Raw genomic sequence first — 19,670 nt, 5'->3', positions numbered from 1 at the left:
ACATTTTCAAAAAGTTCACAAAGGACTCCTGTCTGTTTCTCCTTTTCCCTCTTGAGAGTTCTAGTACCTCTTTTTTCAGGAACCCTTCCCCCTGAACATAGGTAATGTTAATGGTATTGCTCTGCAAACAAGAACTGATAATTCAGAACTTCAAAATCTGGAAGAAATTAGGAAGGAAGCAATCCTCCTAATGTTGATATTTCTATCATTACAACTATATCTATTACATAGAGCCAAGGGCATAATGTAGGTTTCCCCCCCATTGCAATGGGGGTTTTTTGCTAGAGGAATGAATGGTGATCATTTTCTTTTACAGGAGAAAATAAAGGTGTGCACTCAGAGTCAGAGTCACATCTGGTAATTCCATGAAGAATCAAGCCTTCACCTATCAGTACAGCCATATTATGGGTCATATATATCCTACAGACATACATAGATACACAGTTAAATACTACACCACTTTTAAACATTACTTATATATACACTGTACTCTAAGTTTTCCAGCTCTACAAGAGATTGTGTTTACATACTGACTATATAACCAGCTAGAAATATAATTTATAATGCAACTCTCTAGTAGTATCACATTTTTTTAAAAAAAGACAATACACTTTATTGACATCTTCATTAAAAAAAACTAGTCAACTGCTTGAAAAATACTAACAGTGATCTCATGCATTTTAAAAATAGGATGGGACAACATATTGACCATCCATCCTAAATCTTCAGTGTCAACTGAATGGATGTAAAAATTATTGAAATAGTACTGCTGATTCTGAACCACTATCATTTCTTCAGTTATACTTCAGAATTATAAAAGCAGCTTGAGAAGAGTAGTTTCTATGTCAAAGCAGATTTTGGAGACACAAATAGAAAAAAGGTTAATTCTGAAGTCTTCTGCAAATGGATTGTCAGGTTCACTTAAGAACATATTAAAATCACATTATTTTATTTCATATAGATTCATCAACTATGTATCCATCCATGTGGCAGCACTGCAAAAGTTCTAATGGGCAGCAGTCCACTTAATTTTGAATATAGTGAATTCACAAAAACCAGTAACTTTACCAGGAAAGCCTTGTTGTTTTTTTTAGGTGTTTTTTTTAAAATAGAAAAGTCAGGAAATCACTGAAGCTCAAATATTCAGGAAATTTGGAAAGATCAGTCCTTTAATACTTTCAATCTTATTACTATTCCTCAGGTTTATAGGGCTGTATTTTCCAGTAACATGATAGCAGCAGTTATAAAAATGGCCTTTAATGGCTTTGTTGACTATAGTTCTTCAAAGAGTTGAGCCATCTGGAGTTTCTGTGACACATGAACTAGGGCTATCCATGTATTCTCTGACTGTATAAAAGAAATGAATCTGGTAAACTCATCTCTATCAATCCTATAGTGAGGAAATTGAACCAAAAGGTTAGTAGGACCCACAGCATCATTTTTCACACTGTATTTTCAGGAGCCTGTTTGGAAACAAAGACCAATGAAGTTAATGTATCATATTCCAGATAAATAACACTGCATTCTTCTGAATGTGCTCCTGCATCCTTCCAATCCAATCCTGCTAGAATTAGCAGGTTTATATTTACTCCGTGAGGATAACAATATGCATAAAGGAAGGCTGTATACTCTCTTCAGAAGTTACTCAGTAGGTATCAGAAGTGTTGTCTTCTCACAGTGCTGTTTGCGTTTCAGCCTGATTTGTCCATCAGCCCAAGTTCAGTGGAACTGAAGTGGGAAAAACCATTGACCCTTCATGAAAATAGTCAGAATATTTAAAACAGGATTTGGTATGTAAGTAGCAGAAATAGTGCAGGTCTTCCATACTGTCCTTCCATATTTCCATCTGAATCACTGGCAGAATAACCCATGAAATCTTGGACTTTTGAAAAGGCCCAGCTGTTTTTATGCAGTACATCAGTCTCTATAGATTTGCTTTATGATATTGTGTGAAGTACAATGCTAGGGCCAGAGCAGCTGGAGAAGTGGCAACTGGGGGAAAAGAAACAGAGAGCCAATTTCAAAATATTATTTAAAGAAAGAACCTAAGCTCACTGACTTGAAAGTTAAAGGGGGAAAAAAAGCCTTCAAAGATGTATTCATTGATTTGAAATGTGGGGATAATTGCATTCACAGGTGTTTTCATCCTCTGCCATAAAGAGACAGACAGAATATACAAGAGAGATGCCCAGACCAAAATCTACACAAAAGTTCACTGGCATTCCATGATAGGTCCCTCATAAAACGGAATCAGAACCACAAATAGGTGAGAGGAGAAATTTGAGAACAAATTTGTGGGACATTCCTCAATGCCAAGTGAGCTACAAAAAGATTTTCTATTAGTTTCAATACTGCTACAATTCTAACACCATATTTAGTATGGTATAAATATATCAAAAGACTGCAGAGAAGATTTTCAGCATTTTTATACCCCTCTCCCCACTGAGTTACTTCCTGTGCTGAATCTGGAAGAAAGTTTAAAAAGCAGTCTACAGTACAGCCTAGAGAGGAAAACAGCAGAAAGCCCTTGCATGTGCATAACATAATTCACTGGATCACTCATCATAACAGAGTTACAAACAATCACTCACCTGGTACAATTTTGTGGGGAGGAAAATATTGGTCTTCTAGTTTTCTTGCCAAAATTCTTGTTCGTTTTTCATGCTAGGTGATTGCTGCCTAGTCCTTTTATATTAGCCTCTTCTTCACTGCCCCAGGGATCTTGGGCCCTGCTCTTGTTATTTGATAATAAATCCAGTTATAGTTGTTTCTGTAGGGAAATTCTTAAAGTATTTCATCACCTAACAACTAAGCATAAGCATACATTACAGCTGATACTACTAAGCATAACTACTAAGCATACATTACAGCTGATACAATACAGGTGGTGACAATATACTACATATTTAGCACTCTGGCAGTCCATTTATATGAACATCACAAATGGCAACTAAGGAACCTCTCAGCTGTTTACCAAGTGACAATTGACTACAGTGTGCATATAATAGCTTGAGAAGCCAGTCATCAATATTGTTCTGCACAGTAATAAGGAAAATATCTTATAAATAGAAGATATTGGATTTATATCCTGCCCTCCACTCCAAATCTCAGAGTCTCAGAGTGGCTCACAGTCTCCTTTATCTTCCTTCCCCACAACAGACACCCTGTGAGGTGGGTGGGGCTGAGAGAACTCTCACAGCAGCTGCCCTTTCAAGGACAACCTCTGCCACAGCAATGGCTGACCCAAGGCCATTCCAGCAGATGCATGTGGGAGAGTGGGGAATCAAACCCGGTTCTCCCAGATAAGAGCCTGCACACTTGACCACTACACCAAACAAGGAAATGACATTGATTTTCCTTCCCACTTGGCCTTAAAAGAAGAAGACAGAAGATATTGAATTTACATCCCGCCCTCCACTCCGAAGAGTCTCAGAGCAGCTGACAATCTCCTTTACCTTCCTCCCCCACAACAGACACCCTGTGAGGTGGGTGGGGCTGGATAGGGCTCTCACAGCAGCTGCCCTTTCAAGGACTGCCAGAGCTATGGCTGACCCAAGGCCATTTCAGCAGGTGCAAGTGGGGGAGTGGGGAATCAAACCCGGTTCTCCCAGATAAGAGTCTGCACACTTAAACACTACACCAAACTGGCTACACCAAATACAGACAACCAAGTTAGCAAATACTTAAAGGCATACTGTGATGATTCCTCACATGGTAAATGAATATAGAGACTGGCATTACACATTATAGCAGTGGCGGAGATGGGGTAGAGGGCTGTTGAATGTGTAGTCTAAGAACATAGGAAGAACCCTACTAGATCAGACCAGCAGCCCATCCAGTCCAGCATTTTGTTTCACACAGTTGCCTAAGAGAGCAAACAAACATGGAATAGAGGACAAGACCCTCCCTAGATGTTGCTTCCTAACACTGTTACTCAGGTTTGCTGCCTCTATATATGGAGGTTCCCTTTGCCATTGCTGGACTTTGCCACTGATGGACCTATCCTCCATGAATCTGTCTAAGACCCTTTTAAGGCCATCTATGCTTGAGCCCATCACCAAGGACCAAATTATACCAGATGAAGAAGAGTTGGATATATACCTTGGCCTTCACTTGGAGTCTCAGAGTGGCTTACAATCTCCTTCCCTTCCTCTCCCCACAACAGACACCCTGTGAGGTAGATGGCCTTTGCTCAACTGTCCATCAAGTCTAAGCATTTGTTCAACTGTCCACCGATAGAACTGAAAGGCTTCACATACCCTGGAAATGAATTAGAAACAAGGCCACAAACTGTGCTAGAATAATAGGTAGTACCTTCAGAGTTGCATTCAGGCAGTCCATTAAGGCCTAATACAAGATTCCCCTCTTCATCATATTCAGCATAACTGCCGGGGGGACAGGTGGGCAATGGTTTCTCTGTTGGTGGCTCAGTAGTTGTTGGATCAGGAGTGGTGGTAGTAGTTGTTGTAGTGGTAGCGGTCGTAATAGTAGTTCTTGTTGTGGATGGAGTGGTTGTTTTTTTAACCATTTCAAGACCAATCAGTGGCTTCCCCCCTAGGCTTATTATTGGTTTATCTTGTGCATTTGCCACAGGCTTGCTAAATCTTCCATGTCCAAATAAAGGCAAACCATCTGGACTCACTATTGGAGCTCCTTTAGAATCTAAAAGAACACAACAAAATGAATTCTTATTTCAAATACAATGAAGAATCAAGGATGAAAAGGTGAAGGGGGAATATTCAGAACAACTGAGTACAACTAAAATAGTGGGACTTCCCTCCACTCCAACATGTCCAGCCTCTTTAAGAATCATTCTCAATTATCACATTTTCCTATTTTGAGAATTACATGTATTAAAAGGCTTACTTCCTCAATAATATTTTATATCCACTAAATATAGCTCTTCTAGATAGGAGAGATACAGTAAATCTTCTGAGTTATAACATGCTAAATCCCCTATAGTGGTCAAAATACATTCAAGATCCCATGCCTACAATGTGCAACATGCAACAAGAGACATACCATTTCTACAACATGCAACAGATGTACAAGATACTACCAGTTTGCATCAAATAATGTTGGCTGTTACCAATCACCCCAGCAGAGTGTTCCAAAATAATTCACAGTGCCAGCAGAAAACAGCTGGTGTGCCAACAGAAAGTCAAGTTGAAGTATCTATTGTCTGGCACAAAGAATGAGAAAGGCTTTTTTATCAAAGTGCTAAACATGGAATCAAGAGGAGAATATACTGACAAGACAAATTTTCTTATTTGATAATTATGTGATATATTTTCTTCAGCTCAGTTCTATATAGCATATCAGATAAACAAGGGTATCAAGCAGGTCTTTTTACCTGAAGAACTCTCATTTTGCCCGTGCATTTCAGACTTAATCAATCAAATTATATAGTTTACTTACCAACAATAGTACGCCCATCTCCTCCTAATTTTACTCTGAGGGGCTTTCCTTGTGAATCTTGGAGATATCTTCCTTCAACATTAAGCAGTAGCCCTCTGTCAAGATCTACAATCTAAAAGTAACGTAGATTGAAAGGTTCCCAAATATGAAATAATATAAAATTAAATCTTGCAAATGTTTTATATGTTCAAACAAGGTCACCCTACCCACTTTACTCCTTGTGGACCATTTATTATTCTCTGCCCATTTCGTTTTCCATTACCACCAGGTGTTATTTTATTATTTAGATCCAGTTTTGTTGTTAGGTTGGGTCTGCCCCCACTACCTGAAATATATAGGACACAAAATATACAGCCTTTGTCATCTGATGCTTGAGCAAAATTATACTTCACAACATTAACAAATCCATACAGGTTGAATCCCATTACTTCCCTCTGCTAACTGAGCAAGTCTTCCTCCAACAAGACCCACCCAAATATTTTTATTTATTTATTTTGGAATGTTCTATGATGCCTCTCTAGGGAACCTGCTCAAGGGGACTTGCAAAGTACAATCAAATGGACAGCATAAAATCAGTAGAAGAAAAGAAAACCCAGCATTACAAATTAAATCTGAACATAAAAACAGCCTGATTTCACATTAGTCTCTGCTCTCTGTCTTATTCTCAGCTCCTGAGTTTGCATGGCAGAGGGAGCAAGCAGGAAACACATAGCCCCACTCCAGAGATGCCAATGCAGAATCCAGGAAAAAGAGCTACCTGGAGGAGCCCTTCACAAAAGGAAGCCAAGTGCTAAGTGTGGAATCGGTAACAGCTTGAAACATTAAGCAGTGTATGTAAATGTGTCTTTAAAAACAATTGTCAGGCTGTAATGTTAAAGTATCAACCTTTTAATTAAAAGCCTAGGTTAGAAAATGTTTTGGCCTGGTGCCTAAAAGATGGGAAGGCCTTTGATGCAATGCAAATTAAAACTAATTTGCATATGAATAATTTCTTGACTTTTAACACTGACATATGAAAATCACATAAATTACATTGGTCTCATTATCTTCCATAGGAATAAGCTGCTTGCATGTTAACCTCATGCAGATGCAAGTGATTTGTCATCAGTGTCTTTGCAACTGATATAGTCCCACTACTATTTTACTACAGGCTTAATTAGACATTACATGTACTTTGCCTGTGGTTTTTGCCATCCCCGTTTTGCCAAGTTACATTTCTACATGCTACAGAACTCAGATGACATCCAATAAACAAAGTTGGTTCAACTGCCCTAACAAAACACATCCTGAATTAAATTATCACCTACATTTATTCTTAAAACAGTGAATTAGCACTCACCAGTGTGGCATGGTAGAATCAGCAGACTGCTAGCATTTAGTTTGGAGAGGATACAACAAAAAAGGAATGTAAGTTCTCTTAGAACTGACAGGACAAACAAATTCCTCATAACACAATGAAGCCTGAGAACTTCTTATGACAAAATATCTGTAAATTAAGCTAACAGAAGAGAAGAAAGCCCAAATAACAAGCATTCATGAAACCATAAAACACAATACCTTGTCTATGAGGAACTCTGGCATGCTGCCATTGGGAAGGATTTAATAATCTTGACACCTGCTTTTGCTGGCTGGTGGACACTGAAGGAGATGATGAGGAATGTGTTGGATAAACAGCATGAGTGGGATGAAGCTGAAAAGGTACAGAGGAAGATCCAGAGGAGCGCGGCAAAGCCAGATTTATTTTAGGCAATGTATTTGATTTGCTGGGAGTCTGGGAAGACCTGGAAGTTAAAGAAGTAGATCTACCCAAAGATGCAGCATTTGATATTTTCAATGCAGGGTGTTCCTCCTCCATTTCCTCCTCCTGTTTATATTCTTCCTCATCAGGAAATCTTACTGTGTGTGGCAAAATAGGGTTTGGTGATTTATGTTTATCACTAGCAACATTATTTTTCACATGTTTACTGTCTCTAGAAATGGAAGATGACCATCTTGACACTGAAGATAATGTGGGATTTTCCTCTGTTTCTGGCTGAGCATAATCTTCATAGTTATCATTATTGTTTGAAAGTGACTGATGCATTTTAGAATATGCTGTTTTGGGATAAAGTTCAACTTTTGTTGGAGTAGGCTGGATGAGTCCATATTTTTTGTCTGTTTGGGATACTTTAGAGCCTGACTGAGAGTGGGGTGCTGAAGAATGAGTCTGCCTCAGTTTAGTTGAGGATGCTTTTGAAGATAAAGAAGTTCCTCTACTGTACTGATGGTCTTTGGCTACGGCAAAGGTAGATCCTGGTTGAATGTACTTGGATTGATGGGAAGTCACAGGTAATGCATCAGATGTATCTTCATTAGAAGTAATAACCTGTGATCCAATAGGCTTTCCTGGTGATGAACTTAATCCTCTGGATGATGTTAAAGATTCCCGCCGATTTGAGGATCTTTCACCTGATTTACTAGTGTGAGAATCAGAATGCTTTAAAAGAAAAGATTCTGTATTTCCCTGAGATAAGGATGTAGATATTCTCCTAGATGAAGAAACATCTTTGATAGGTACTGAAGGAGAAGCTCTCTGTTCCTCTTGATCATGCACCCCCTTATGATAGTTTTCACCTAAACTTTCACCTTCCTCATCCTCCAATTTTTCTTTATTTTGATAGGATGTCATTGTGAGACGGCTTCTAGAATTTAATGAGGGCTGATGTTGTGACTGATCAGTTACTGCCTTTTGGTAGCGGCTAGGTTCTGGACGAAGTGTTTTGCGGGATAAAGCATGAGAACTTCCCATTAACGTTTTTTTAGACAATATTGGAGTTTGAATTGACTTGGGAGCCATATCTTCTTTAGTCGCTAGATCATCAGGTTGGTATATGGAAGTAGGAGTTTGTAAGGGAGTTGACTTTTCCATAGATGTCCTTGAAAAAGAGTCAGTGGAGGAGGTTAAGCCTCTGGATCTCGTACTTTGGCCATTTGTTAACCTTTGAGAAGCACTAGAACTGGAGCGATGATTTATTCTGCTTAATGATGGAGACTGGCCAGATACTGAAGAGAATGAGTCTTTGCTTGTTGAAAATGTTTTTGTATCTTTGTTACCTCTTTCTTCACCAAAGCTTTCTTTTTTTACATTTGTTGGACTAGATTTGTCAGTGCCTGCAATTATATGAGGATTCCTCAGTTCTGTTAAAGAACTCCTCCTTCTAGAATAATCTACTGAAGAAGACTGTCTAGAATAGGAAGATGAATAACCATGGTGAGGAGTTGAGGGTAGAGGATGTTCATCTTCACTCTCCAGTTCTTTATGGCTATTAGTATTGGCATTGAGTTTGTGAATGCTACCTGACGTTAACTGTGAACTAGACTGAGGATGCACCTTTGATGAGGAAGTAGAGGAGGGGGCTTCAGAGGGCTGTGTCATGGCATCTTGAGAGCTACCAGCTTTATTTGCAAATCGGTTAGCAGTGAGAGCTGATCTGTATTTGAACAAATTAAAGCGTTCAGACACAGGTTGGCCTGAAGATAGTCTGCCTCTAGATGAAGATCTTTGTCTGTTCTCTTCCTTTTCTTTTTTACTGTTTTCACTGTTATCATCAGAATCATCTCTTCCATCAGGCTTATTTTTAGCAGAAGATGAGCCATGTGAGTGAAGTAAAGTATGGGTAGCAGCAGCAGAAACAGCAGAGGTAGCTACTCTCGAATCTCTTAATGTGTGGTGGTTGAAATTAGAGAGCGGCTTTCTTTGCATAGCTGTAGAAGACCCACCCTGAGGAAAAGAAAGCCTGGAGTTTGGTTTTTGCTCTCTCTCTTCTGTTTCTCTACTCTTATGAGTGTCAGGAGTATCACTGGTATCAGAGGAAACTAATTTATTAGAGGGATAGTGGGAATGTTTTTGAGAACTTGTAGGTACAGATGCAGAAGACTTCAATGATACTGAGGGGGTAAGCAATTTGATTGGATGAATCACCTTCTGAGATGCAGAAGGCCGTTGATTTGAGCTTAAAATCAAATGAGTATCTCCTGGAGTTTTAGAAGACGTTATAGAAGTTTTCTCCACACTATCAAGTTGATCATTACTTTCATTATCATCAGGCAGATTATCTACAGTGACTTCAGAGAAAGAATGATGGTTAGAGCTATCATGTCTGGTATTCTTTGTTTCACTTTCTGCTTCTTTAGGAGGGGAAGAAGATGCTGATAAAGAGACTAAAGTGCGCGCTGAGGAGGAAGATGGTGACAACCTCTCCTTATCAGTACTTATCTTCCCAGTTCGTACAACTGTGCGTGATCTAAGTGCTGTTCTACCTGAGGAAAGAACAGAATGTGAAGGTTTGACAGGGGATTGTGGTCTAACAACATCCTGAATTTTGGAAGGTATTGATGTCCTACTAGAGGAATCATGGTCACTAGTGCCTTCAGTGGAGTGAGAATCAATTTCCAGTTCCACTCTTCTTCTAGAAGATAGCTGAGTTTTGGGAGGGACTGAGCTACCAGATAAGAATTTATTCTTCAAGTCAGAAAGAGGATTTTCTGAATTTCTTTCATGAGAGACACTGGATGAATGACGTGAAGTATGCTTAGAAATATCTTCAGACAAGACAGAGGAGATTTGGAAAGGAGGGAATGGTTCAGTATTCCCAGATGTTTTAATTTCCAATGCATCTTCAGTGTGTGTTTGTTGACTGGACTTTACTTCAGGTATACTGGCTGGGGGAAAAAGAGCTATATTAACACAGTTATCTATAAAGAAAAGAACAAATAAAGAAAACTTTATTCAAGGAAATCTACTGGGTCAGCAAACCTAACCCATGATTTAAACTGTCAACCCCTCATAAATATAAATAATTCTTATCCAGAATTTACAATCCTTGTTTAAAATGCTAGAAGAGCCATAGAATTAAAACAGAAAGAAATATTCACAATTAGGGGTGGAATTCTAGCTGGAGCTCCTTTGCATAATAGGCTACACATCCCTGATGTAGCCAATCCTCCAAGAGCTCACAAGGCTCTTTTTTGTAAGCTCTTGGGGGATTGGCTACATCAGAGGTGTGTGGCCTAATATGCAAAGGAGCTCCTGCTAGAATCACACCCCTGTTCACAATGATGCAAACCTTTGCATTTGGATTCAAACTTTAAATATAAAATGAAAGCTCAAAATATTAGGACTTAAAATGTCTGGTATCTTTTGACTGTATAGATTTGGCATGCATCAGATATGAAACATCATAAGTAGTCAACTATTAAGTACTGTCAAATACTAAATATTAAATATCAAATGATATCTGACACTAAGTATCACGGCATGCAAACTGTAAAATATATTTCATAGTTGTGTACTGAAATCAAGTATAAAAGTCAAATGCTGAAATAAAACAGCAGCATGTCTTATAAAGGCATCAAACATTTGAATAAGTTTGAGCATTCAAGCATACAGAGAATTTTAAAAGGTAAAGGTAGTCCCCTGTGCAAGCACTAAGTCATTATTGACCCATATAATGGCATTTTCTTGGCAGACCTTCTGTTATAGGGTGGTTTGCAGTTGCCTTGCCCAGTCATCTACACATTACCCTCAGCAAGCTGGGTACTCATTTTACCGACCTCGGAAGGATGGAATGCTGAGTCAACCTTGAGCCAGCTACCTGAACCCAGTTTCTGCCAGGATCAAACTCAGGTCATGAGCAGAGCTTGGATTGCAATACTGCAGCTTACCACTCTGCACCACGGTGCTCCTATACAGAGAATATCTGACATTAAAAGTTACAGAAAGAATTTGGGGAATTTTCCAACTATACATGGAAACTGGGGCTGTGTATTCAGCTAAATCCAAGCTGAAAAAATATTTGAAAAATACCTTAACAGTATTTTCTGGATATTCTTTCAGCCAGATATAGATTTGGCTATTTTTTTGTTATCTGAGATGGCCGAGTCCTGAAAATCCGGAAAACATCAGGGATAGTCAAAGTTAAATGGTGTTTAAAGGGACTGCAGGCACTTTAGATGCCTTCTGTGTGAATTCACTGCTTGGAGAAGGTATTTAAAAGGACTGCAATCCCTTTAAACACATTTTTTCCTCTATCGAAACCAATGAAGGATGGGGGCACCTTTGGGGGACCATAGAATTGGACCCTCCAGTCCAATCTTTTTGAAACGTGGGGGCTTTTTTTAAGACAGGCACCAGCAACTATGCTGCAAATTTGATGCTACATAAGAAAAAAACTATGCTACATAAGAAAAACAGCCCCCCCTCAGAGCCCCAGATACATCTGGATTGATTCCCCATTATACCCTATGGGACCACTGACTATAATGGTCCCAATGTGGTATAATGTTTTATTGTTTTAATTGTGTGGATATGATGTTGTGAGCCGCCCTGAGTCCGCTTGCGGAGAGGGCGGGATATAAGTCGAACGTAATAAATAAATAAATAATGGGGAAAAAACAATAATTGGGATTTTTGAAAAATCCTGAATTCAAAAACCATACTGGTATTGTGATCTGGGAATACAGGAAAATAACAATATTTTGGGGGTTCAATACACACACACACATATATATATTTGCATACTCTTAATGGAAACTTCAATGTAGTTTACCTAAACTCATTTTTTTCTCTCAATTTACTGCATGCTTGCAACAATTTCCATAATTTTCTGCATACAGATTATATTATTGCTATTGTTTAGCATGGTCATGATAATAAAAACAGAGTGAAACAGCATGAAAGAAAACTGATAGACTGAACCATAAAGATAGCACGCTTACTTGCTGGTAGAACAACACTGAAGGCTTTAGACTGAGGACCTTGTCCCCTCCTGTTTCCTGCACGAATTTTGAAAATATATCGTTCCCCAGGTTCCAAATCATCCACTATAGCAGACGTAGTTTCTCCCGGGTAGGTAATGGACTTTGCACCGAAGGGCTTGAGAGCAGGGGCGTATGAGAGAATGTATTCTGAAATGATTTGGCAGACGGTTGGAAGGAGGAAACTGAAAACAATCCTGTTTCCAGCGGACAGACTGTATGGGTAGGATGAATTAGAACGTGCATTACTAAAATTAATACACTGTCAATGCACGTCAAGTTAACAGCTGGGGTATAAAAGACATAAATACACAGTAAGTTGAACAAACATTTAATCAGCCTTTTAAGAAATATGTCCAAATATAAGTAAATGATTGCCCCAATCTCTACAATAGTCATCAAGATATTTTGTATATACATAACAACATAATAGATCAGCTATTTATAAAAACAAGTCAAAAGGCTCCCAAATTATAGCTACACAGTTAATGTAGCCAAGAAATATCACCACACAGTGGTTTATAGTACCTCTGTCATTACAACTCAGCATCACAACCATCAGGGTGGAATTCTAGCAGGAGCTCCTTTGCATATTAGGTCACACACCCCTGATGTAACCAATCCTCCAAGAGCTTACAAAAAAGAGCCTTGTAAACTCTTGGAGGATTGGCTACATCAGGGGTGTGTGGCCTAATATGCAAAGGGGCTCCTGACAGAATTCCACCCCTGACAACCATGATCATCATCTTATGTTGCGCTAATAACATGGACTTTATCCTGCCTTACCAAAGTAGCATGACAACCCAATCTAGAGGGCTTCTCAGCTCTTCCCCACTTTAGTATCACCATTCTAGGAAACCAGAGCAAAGCTGGCATGGGGATAGGGTTCCCAGCTTTGGGTTGGGAAATTCCATGAGACATGGAGATGAAGCCTGGGGAGGGTGGGATTTAGGGAGGAAAGAGACCTGACAAGCTATAATGCCATAGAGTCTACCCTCCTAAGCAACCGTTTTTCTAGAAGAACCAATCCCTGAAGTCTGGAGATCTGTAATCTTTTATGTGTCATCTGGAGATCACTTGCAATTCTTGGAGATCTCCAGGTGCTACATGGGAGTTGGCAACCCTGCATCAGCAAGAGTCAGAACACAGGGTCCTCCTCTGTGGGTCATGGCTCCTCAGCAGTACTTCAGCAGTGTGAAAAGCAAGAACATTACAGCAGTCCCTGCATGGCTAGCCATATATAATGACATGTAAATGTAAGTTAAGATATGCAACATTCAAATGGAGGGCACAGTGTGGTTACTTCTAGGATCTCTTTTATTTGAGTTACAGTATATTGAGGTAAAACCCTGATTAACAATTGCTGTTCTACAGAGCCCCAACACAACCTCTGCCTGATTATTTGAAAACTCCCATCTTAAAAAAAAACAAACTTTCACAGATATAGTTATATAATTCTAGCCTAGGATTCTTTCTGATGTACAAGCAAGTAATCTATGTGGGGGATATTCTTCATGGGAAAGAACTCAGACCTACAGTCTAAAGTGAGTGTTTTCTACACAGGGACAGGCTTGTGTCATTTCCCCTTGCTGCTGTCAATACTGTACAGTCACAATGGGGCTTCCACATGGCAGTTTCCCCACAGTTTGCCTGCTTCAGTCCCCCAGCAGCAGTCATCTCCCACACAGCACCGTAGCTCTCAAGGGGCCGGAGGGGAAAGGGCCTCCTTGCATTTTTTACAGGCCCCCTCACACAGCCTCTTCAGTAATTTTCATTTCAGTGTGTGTTTTCAATTCAAACTAATGTTAGGCGTTGTTTGGACTCTGGCAATTCCCAATTCCAGCAACAGTTCATGTTCACACCTTCAGAGCCATAAATGTAACCATTTGCCAGATCAATTGTTTCTTTTGTTCTCTGTTGAGGGGGAGTAAAATAAAGGAGATTGTGAGCTGCCCTGAAACTCTGAGATTAAGAGTATAGGGCAGGATATGCAATATCTTCTTATTATTCTACTGAATCAAACAGGAATTGTTGGCATTTAACAGCATATGAGATGTTGAAAAATTACAGGTGAGCAAGCATGTCTTGGTATGTCCAGTGATTGATTTGTTTTGGTTTTGGTAATCTGAGGTTTCAACTGTCAAAGCTTATCTGTTCACACAGAATTTGAATGGAAATTTTTGTTATATCCATACAAAAGGAGGACTATTTAAAACAGGGGTATCAAACTCATTTGTTATGAGGGTCAAATCTGACATAAATGAGACCTTGTTGGGCCAAACCCTGGAATTATTGATAGGATTATAGGTGGCACTGACACCATTGAGTTAAAAGAAAGAAGTCAGGATGCAAAGTTGCAATGTGCTTTCAAGTGTGCTTGTGAATGAATTCAAATTCAGGAAGCTCAGTTTGGTATAAGGAACTGAAGCATTTCTGAAATGTGTTAATCCTCATTTAGCAATGAAATGTAATATTTGAGGAAATCTGTTTCAAAGTATGTGAAGTGTGTACATGCTGAGAGTCTGTTATCACATGTATCCTGGGATGACTTTTGTTTGGCTTGGGGGTTCTGCAGGAATGACTCTCACACCCCTGTTGCATTTATGTGCTAATTTGCTGCCATTCATTGATTTTATAGGCCTATTTCAGCTCAATGCATCTTGGCTCTGTATGGCCGTTCTGTAACAGCTGCCTCCAGCCTCTCTTTTCTTTTTTTGAGGATATTTTATTTGATTGTTTGTATCTGAGGAAGTGTGTTTGCATACAAAAGTTTCTACTTTAAATAATACTTTGTTGGTCTTAAAGGTGCCAGAGCATAGTGATGTTCTGTTTCTGTTAGTATCTGCTAAAAACATTCCCATGATTCTACATACCAACTCACTGCCCACTTATATTAAGAACTGCTGCTTGCCATTCCCATTTTGTCTGATGAAGTCTGCTTAAGAGCATACGAAAGCTTACATTCTGAATAAAACTTAGTTGGTCTTAAAGGTGCACTTGCCTATTACTTTGTTCTATGACTCTGTACCAAACCTTTAGAAGGTTGTACAGAATACAATATTAGTGTCCAAAGGCAATAACTATATGGAGCATGCATTCTCCATAATGGGCAATATTTGGACAAAAATAATCTTCCTGTGAAGGCAAAACTTCAGTGCAAATTAAATTCTGGCATTTCCCTCCATGATTTCTAAGCCAAAAACCAAACTTACTTAAGGCAGCTGGAACAAACAAAAATGTGCATTTGATTCCAATGACAATATTATGGAATAACTGAAATTAAATGACTTATTTGAAAAGCTAGTAGATATTAAAATTACAGCTACAATCCAGATCTCGCACCATATAGAAAGAGATGGGAGAATAGCATCAAACCCATTTAAGAAAGAGGAAATGGAGAGCTGGGAGTGGAAGGTGAGAGCATCAAAGGATAGTTATTTCCAGCCCTGGAAATCCCAGCATCCCACTGACACAGATCCCTCCTGCTACTGTTCTACATGGCACAGACAGAGAGAATTTCCAGCACTGGCCAATCCACAGAAGTTCCCCCCACACCTTCACTTCAAATTCTTGCAACTCCACCATTCTGTGTAGAATCTCTGGGGAATATCATGCTCATCAGTCATGCTGAGAGTCCCTTGGATATAGCAAAACTATATCTACAACTTATAAAAACTTAAAGAAAAAAGAAAAAAAATTTCTACCCCATAGATACTTTTGAGCTGCGGTGCTGAGAGTCCCTTGGACTGCAAGAAGATCAAATCAGTCAGTCCTAAGGGAAATCAACCCAGACTGTTCCCTGGAAGGACAGATGCTGAAGCTGAAGCTCAAATACTTTGGCCACCAAATGAGAATGGAGCACTCCCTGGAGAAGATCCTGATGCTGGGAAAGACAGAAGGCAAAAGAAGAAGGGGACGGCAAAAAATGAGATGGCTGGACAGTGTTACTGATGTAACAAACACGAATTTGAGCAGACTTCGGAGGATGGTGGAAGACAGGAGGGCCTGGCGTGACTTTGTCCATGGGATCGCAAAGAGTTGGACTCGACTGTGCGACTGAGCAGCAACAACAGGGTTTTAAGGCCTCAAACAACATCATACACGTTGCAATTCAGCTAGATGTCATGACTGAAAATTTCTTCTACATTTTATCAGCAGTTTTTGGTCTGGAGCTTTAAAAATACTCTAATTTCTTCAGCGACATATTCACTGAGTTTCCACCTACCTTTTACTCTTCCTTCATTCTCTGGAAGAGCATCCCACGTTGCAGCAACAGAAGTTGCTTTGCCTTTTATTGGCAAAACTTCCAGGTTTTCAGGGGCACTTGTGGGAGCTGTAAAATATATAGCAGAATCCGCCCCCCCCAAAGTACAAAATAAGTAATTAGATTGCACAAAATAATTCATTTTCTCCCAGTATTTGCATCACACTATGTTGCAGTATAACCATTTAAATAATATACTGAATGCACGCAAATACAGATGGCTCTGTAAGCAATGGGACCTCTCTACAGTGTGTTAGGTAGGCCTTGAACTAAATTTCAGGAAACTATGGTCTATTTTTCTCCACCCAATTTCACAATGATTCAAACAAGCACAAGTTGATCCAGATGGCAGCAGTGAAAACAATGTGCCTGGAAAATATGGCTTTTCTGCAGAATGACCAAAAAAACTGAACCCATTATTTAAGAAAAAAATTAAAGGTAGGTAAACCCAACATGAAGCAATTAAGGTCTAAGGAAAGAGAGAACAATAGTTCACCAAACCAACAGAGCAGGGGTAGCCAATGGTAGCTTTCCAGATGTTTTTTGCCTACAACTCCCATCAGCCCCAGCCATTGGCCATGCTGGCTGGGGCTGATGGGAGTTGTAGGCAAAAAACATCTGGAGAGCTACCGTTGGCCACCCCTGCAATAGAGCAAAACACACATTAGTTTTTTTTAATTGGTAGAAGGTAAGGGAGCCAGATGTATGGATCCTGTTTGAGGCAGCAGAATTAGCATGTTTACAGTGCAATTCCTAAGCGAAGTTACATCCTTCTAAGCTCACTAACTTCAATGGACTCAGAAAGCTGTTAACTGTGTTTCCACTGTCAGTCTAGTTGTACAGCTTTTATTCTTGGAGGCAAAGTGGAGACACTTTGCAGCCTTAGTTGCAAGTCATCAAGTGCTGAGTCACTGGATGCTGAGATATGTGTACTCATGTATGGAGCAACCCTAAGCCAACAGCTGAAAGTTAAATATCTGTCTTCACACATGCACATCCTTGAATACAATGCATACCAGCTTCTGGCGTTCTTTGGTAAACAGAGGCACTCCATCTGCCTTCCTTTTCCCCCTGTGAGATGCGAACTGCAAATTCATACATAGTATCTGGAATCAGTTTATCCACCAGCACTCGCTTGTTGGGCACTTGCTTGTAATCCCACCTCGCTGATTCACCTTTCTCTCTATAACGGACAGTGTACTGCCTGGGAATACAGAGGAGAAATCACTGTAATTAGAATGAGTGCACAAGAACCAAATTTAAATCAACCTAAGCCAATACACATCCAGCCAACAAACTGACTTGCTTTATACTGAAGTGCTAAGTAAATCTATATGGTTAGTGGAAAGAACAAATTTCCTTAAGTTTAAAAAACATGGCTCATCTATGATATAAACAGCTAATACAGTTCCACAAAATCTTGCGGAAGCACTAGTGGAAGAATTCATGAACTGAAACCCTTCCTCCTGTCTGACGCTCATTCTGATGTTTCATCTAAGATTGCCCGTTTCTGTTATGTTGCTCAGTTGGAAAGGAGAGAAATTGAGAGTGTAAATCTTGGTTATGAATTTTAACAATATGTGCAATAGTTGGCGTCAGGAATTTTGTGTAAGAGGTGATGGGTTTGTTTTTATGATTTTGTTTTTGTTTGTATTAAGCTGGTCGGATGACCGTGAATAAAGTACTACTACTACTACTCATGAACTGAAAGCAGTTCTCTTGCTTTGGTTTGCACAAATGGAAGGACAAATGGAATGGAACTGGTTTAATCTATCATGCCATTCAACAATCCCAAGAAATGTTATAGTTAGAATTAGAACCCTCTGCAACAGGCAGCTACTTCCTTCTTCCCTGACTCTTTCATTGTGCTTTATAATAATAATAATAATAAATTTATTTTTATATCCCGCCCTCCCCCGCCAAAGGCAGGCTCAGGGCGGCTAACACAACATGGTATGCACCATGATTACAGTAAAATACAATCATTACAACAAAACAATTAAACAATTAAAATAGATAAAATTACATTCATAAATTAAGTTAAAATTAGAAAGATAGTTAAACCATTATAAATTATAGATTTCAGTGCTACAGTTCAAACTATATATGGGATGGCTAGGTGTCATTTCCCGGGTTTCATCTTAATGCGAGCTGAAAGAGGACAGTTTTGCAAGCCCTGCGAAACTGATTTAGGTCTCGCAGGGCTTGCACCTCTTCTGGTAGTTGATTCCACCATTGGGGAGCCATTGTTGAGAAGGCTTGCTCTCTCATTGTCTTCAGTCTAACCTCCCTTGGTCCAGGGACTTTTAAAAGATTGTGAGAACTGGATCTCAGTGCTCTCTGAGGAACATATGGGGAGAGGCGGTCCCTAAGGTAGGCAGGTCCTTGGCCATATAGGGCTTTAAAGGTAATAACCAGCACCTTATAGCGAACTCGGTACACAATTGGCAGCCAGTGCAGGTCCCGCAGCCTAGGCTGCACATGTTCCCACCGAGGTAGTCCCACTAACAGCCTGGCCGCCGCATTCTGGTATAATGACTTATAAGCACAGAAAAGCTTTCACTAAGGCACACCTAGATATTCTACCACTTGCAGTTATATAAGGCAATTTCAATGGGATTCCATATAATGAGTCTCTTGTGACTATAGGCCTATTGAGTATTTTGCCCCATGTCACATTCCAATACTCAAGATTTGAGACTGAGTGCAAAAGATTTCTGAAGACCATTGTATCTCATTTCCCAGGAAGGCCAGATCAGGATAAACTAGTATTACTACTGGCAGATAGGGATACAGTCATGCTTTTTCTGAATGGCAAGGTCTGTTGCCACCATCATAAACATAAAGATGACAAAGAACACTGATGTAAGCACAGTTGACCTGAACCCTAATTGCTCCACTCAGGGTCAGATTATAAAATGTATCTTCATGCTTCTATTACATAAGATTTTAAATGACTATTTCTATGAAAATGTGGGAATATTCCTTGTTTTTACTTTGATGGAATCACTGTGTTGCTGCTATGGCTTTTTCACTGATACAATAAAGCAGGGGTGGCCAACGGTAGCTCTCCAGATGTTTTTGCCTACAACTCTCATCAGCCCCAGCCATTGGTCACCTGGAGAGCTACCATTGGCCATCCCTGCAATAAAGAATGTAATAAGTGTATTTTTTGTGAAATTTAACAGAACAT

At 39.6% G+C, this 19,670-nt stretch overlaps 1 protein-coding gene across 1 annotated transcript in view; it reads right to left on the bottom strand.

The window, feature by feature from the left end:
- The window catches only part of FNDC1 (fibronectin type III domain containing 1), a 150,364-nt gene that overhangs the window by 49,811 nt on the left and 80,883 nt on the right, over positions 1-19,670 (bottom strand). Inside the window, exons 5-11 of the mRNA XM_060241612.1 lie at positions 17,494-17,681; positions 16,439-16,546; positions 12,175-12,363; positions 6,976-10,119; positions 5,625-5,743; positions 5,419-5,530; positions 4,315-4,662 (exon numbers count right to left, since the gene is read on the bottom strand). Of these exons, the coding sequence (XP_060097595.1) occupies positions 4,315-4,662; positions 5,419-5,530; positions 5,625-5,743; positions 6,976-10,119; positions 12,175-12,363; positions 16,439-16,546; positions 17,494-17,681 (4,208 nt within the window). The remainder of the gene's footprint in view (positions 1-4,314; positions 4,663-5,418; positions 5,531-5,624; positions 5,744-6,975; positions 10,120-12,174; positions 12,364-16,438; positions 16,547-17,493; positions 17,682-19,670) is intronic.

The sequence above is a fragment of the Heteronotia binoei genome, chromosome 1 (assembly GCF_032191835.1).
Source record: "Heteronotia binoei isolate CCM8104 ecotype False Entrance Well chromosome 1, APGP_CSIRO_Hbin_v1, whole genome shotgun sequence".
NCBI lineage: Eukaryota > Metazoa > Chordata > Lepidosauria > Squamata > Gekkonidae > Heteronotia > Heteronotia binoei.
Note: the sequence above shows the minus strand (reverse complement) of the source record. Positions and strands in the feature narration are given on the sequence as shown.